This window comes from Tupaia chinensis, unplaced genomic scaffold, assembly GCF_000334495.1.
Source record: "Tupaia chinensis unplaced genomic scaffold, TupChi_1.0 Scaffold144386_1, whole genome shotgun sequence".
Taxonomy (NCBI): Eukaryota; Metazoa; Chordata; class Mammalia; order Scandentia; family Tupaiidae; genus Tupaia; species Tupaia belangeri.
Window position 1 is genome coordinate 11,978 of NW_006204246.1, and position 3,552 is coordinate 15,529.

The window sequence follows — 3,552 nt, forward strand, 5'->3', positions numbered from 1 at the left end:
GTCCATGATCAGAGCAGCTGGTGGCATGGTCATTGAGGCAGCTGGACCCCATGTGGCTGACCACCGAGTTCAAGTACTGAGCCTGGCAGATCGTAAAACACGCCCAGTGTGTATGTGTGCATGTGCCTAAAATCCCAAAAGGAGGAATAAATGGAGAAGGGATTGTGGTGTGATCATTCCCAGTGGGGATTGCTTTTCACTTTCTCCAGTTCTCTCCCTTGCTCTCTATTTCTCTCTCTCTCTTTTTCTCTGTCTCTCTCTGATGATCACTTCCTGGATTGCAGAGAGCTGCCTCCTTTCTGTGTCCTCAGAAGGCCTTTCCTCTGTACGCTAGAGAGAGCCCTAGAGGTAAGATTCTTGGAAAAATTCAGGTATTTCCCTTTAAGATTTGAATGTGTCAATCCATGGCCTTCTGGCCTACAAGTTGTTTTTGTAAGTTTGTTACTTATTTCTTCCAAGAGAGCAGGGAGGGAGAAGCAGCCCCATGCCATGATTCCAATTCAACCCCAGCCAGCTGAGAACATAAGAACATACAAACATAGGGAGGTACCCTGCATATACAGGGAGGCCTTGGTCGTGAACCCTGGACCTGCCTATGTAGGCCAGCCTCACAGTATTGCTATTGCTTCACCTGTAGTTCACCTCTGAACTTCATGGTTTTATCTATTGATTTATTGCCATAGGGCACATGTGTTCACTGGAGACAGAGGAAGGGAAAGTGAGAAATCATCCCACCAAGGGGATGGCCACACCACAGTTCCTTCTACATCATTCTCCTCTCATGATTTTAGGCACACATGAACATGCCTGACATGATTTTTTAAGACCCTCATGTTAATTTCTCAAAAATAAAATGGAAATAATATTTCACAAAGCCTTTTGTAATTTTACATCTCATGTATAAGTGATATTTTCAGATTTTTACTAGATAACCCTTAACTATGGGTCATCATGCATTTTTACATAGAAAAACATAGAAAAATGAGTCATGACATTCCCAAAACCTAATTCTTATTAATGCCTGAATATTATATACTGTTTGGTTGTACCATAATTGATTTAAACATCTTTTTTATTATTGTTGTTTATGCATTCGATCACTGTACATCCTTTAGATTGTAAAGAGACTTTACCCAGCATGATATACACCTCAGTACAGACCAGTTGAGAATACTATACACATCCTCATCAACAGATAATAAACCATATATGTGTCCCACAAATGTCTTACCTCTCTATTTTCCCTTAAGTTTTCTTTCCTATTCTTTTCCCGTCCCACACTCTCCTTCCACTTTATCTCTTGTGTCCATAACAATTTTTTTTAAAGTTCATGTGCTGTAATATTTGTTTTGCAACAGTAAAAGCAGCAGAGGTCATGAATATAATTTGCTTAAATCATACATACTGAGATTGAAATATGCATGTATAAATCACATTCAGATCAATGAACTGAAAGCACTCTATAACTACATAGACGTAGTGCAAAACAAGTGATCCCAGCTGTGCGCGCTGGCACTTCAGTACTCCCATTCATCGGATTTCAAGTCCAGATAGCTGAGAATATTCTGGGCGGGCTTCACGGCCTGCTTCCTGGCAGCCTTGCACTTCTCCTCCCCCTGCGGGTCCACGGCATCGAGGGCCAGCAGCTGCTTGGTCAGCAGCTCTTCCAGCCGGATGTAGTTCTTATCAGTTCGATTTCCGTCAAATGAAAGAACTTCTCCCTGGACCTCTGACAAGTTTCCCAGGACACTCCAGACTGCTCTGTGGGAGGGGTGCTCATCGCAGGTGAGCGCCTTACTCTTCTCCAGGGCTTCCTGGATGCAGGGTTTTTTTTCGAGACTTACCTCATCCAGCTGTCTGATCAAACCCTGCAATTCTGTTTTGGAGCTCAGGTACAATTCCAGAGGACTTTGTGCTTGGAGAAGTTCATTTTTTATTTCTCTCATTCTCTTGACCTTCTCTGTTTTTAAAATGGAATGATTCTGTCCCAGGTCAAAAGCATAAGTAGTGTCTGCTTCCTCTTCTAAATCCAAATACTTCAATAATTTGTTGATGTCTTCGACTACTTCCCTCCGATAATTTCTGATTTCTGTACGCCCGCACACATCCAAAGCATCCAGATCGGCAATCAGCCCCGACAGCACACACGACCGGTGCCTGCAAGTCTCGTTACTGCTCACACCCATCAGCAGTGCAATCAGAGTGCCCCTGGCCTTGTTCACGTCACACATGGCAGAGTTAATCTTGGCCACGGAAGGGTGTGCATCCTCAGAAAGCGGCAGGGAAGGCTGCCTCTTGGTGCAGTCCTCGATGATCTCCTGCACGGCACAGACTTTGGTTAGGGTGTGATACCACGCTTTCCGCAAGGAGATCTTCCCTCCTGTTTTGACATGTGTCAGCCTCAGGATGATCCCCTGGATGCCTTCCTCAAACTCATCGGTTACACAGCTGCCTCCACTGGGGAACGGCATGATCTTCTCCTTCACGAGGCCTGGGCCTCCTTGAAAGTGTTCTGGTTTTCGATCCGGTGTGGGTGGTTCGCATTCTGCTCCAACTCCTTAAGGAGGCGTTCTGTCTCTTGGGCTGCCCTCTTCCTAGCTTGCTGGATATCCCCTTTCCCCTCAGTATCTACAGAGTCTATTTCAAACAGTTGTTTCATTAGGGTCCTCTCCAGCTTCTAGTAATTCTTGTCATGTGACAGATCACTGAAGCCGATCACCTGCTGTTCTATGCTCTTCACTTCCTTCTGGATCTCCTGAAGCCTACTGATGGAGGGGTGTTGGTTTCCCATAGCCATACTTTAGTTGTGTTCAGTTTCACAAGCACTGTTCCGCCCGTGCCATCGTGCTCCACCACCTCCTCTCCATAACAATTTTTAATGTTTTTATGTCCTCCAGACTTTCAGTCTCTACCATAGAGTGCAACAGTTATATATTAAGTGGAGACATACAGTGTCTCTCTTTCATAGCCTGACGTGCTTCACTCAGCAGCAAATCTTCAATATTCACCCAGTTTCTGGGACCAGCAGTTGGCATAATGGCTATGTCGCTGGACTCCCATGTAGTCGACCGCGGTTCAAGTCTTGAACCTGGTGGCTTAAACTCACACGGGGCTCATGTGCATGCATGCCCAGGATCCCAAGAGGAGAATGAAGGAGAAGGGATTGTGGAGTGGCCATCCCTCCTGGGGGATGATGTCTCACTTTCTCTCTCTCTGTCTTTCTGGCAAGCGCACACGCCCTATAGCAAAAAGCTGTTCAAAAAACAAACACCCACCCACATTCATCCACTTTCTATCAAATACAGGGCCTTGGTTTTTTTTTTTTATGGCTGAATAGTATTCCATGGAATATACATGCCAAACTTTTTCGATCCATTCATCTGTTTGTGGACATTTGAGTTGGTTTCATATCTTGGCAATTGTGAATAATGCTGCAGTATATTTGTGCAAGTGCTTTTCCGACTGAGTTCTCCTGTGTTTTTGGTAGATACCCAGCAGTGGAATTGCTGAATCATATAGTTGTTTTATTTGAAGGTCTTTGAGGAACCTCCA

General features: G+C 44.7%; 1 protein-coding gene across 1 annotated transcript; it reads right to left on the bottom strand.

Moving 5' to 3' along the window:
• Nucleotides 1-1,488: 1,488 nt before the first annotated feature.
• LOC102498487 (BAG family molecular chaperone regulator 5-like) lies at nucleotides 1,489-2,851 on the bottom strand. Its single transcript, XM_027767678.1, is given in 2 exon segments — nucleotides 1,489-2,491; nucleotides 2,494-2,851. Coding segments are annotated over 2 exon segments (1,278 nt in total). The 5' UTR covers nucleotides 2,798-2,851; the 3' UTR covers nucleotides 1,489-1,517.
• Between the last annotated feature and the right edge of the window lie 701 nt (nucleotides 2,852-3,552).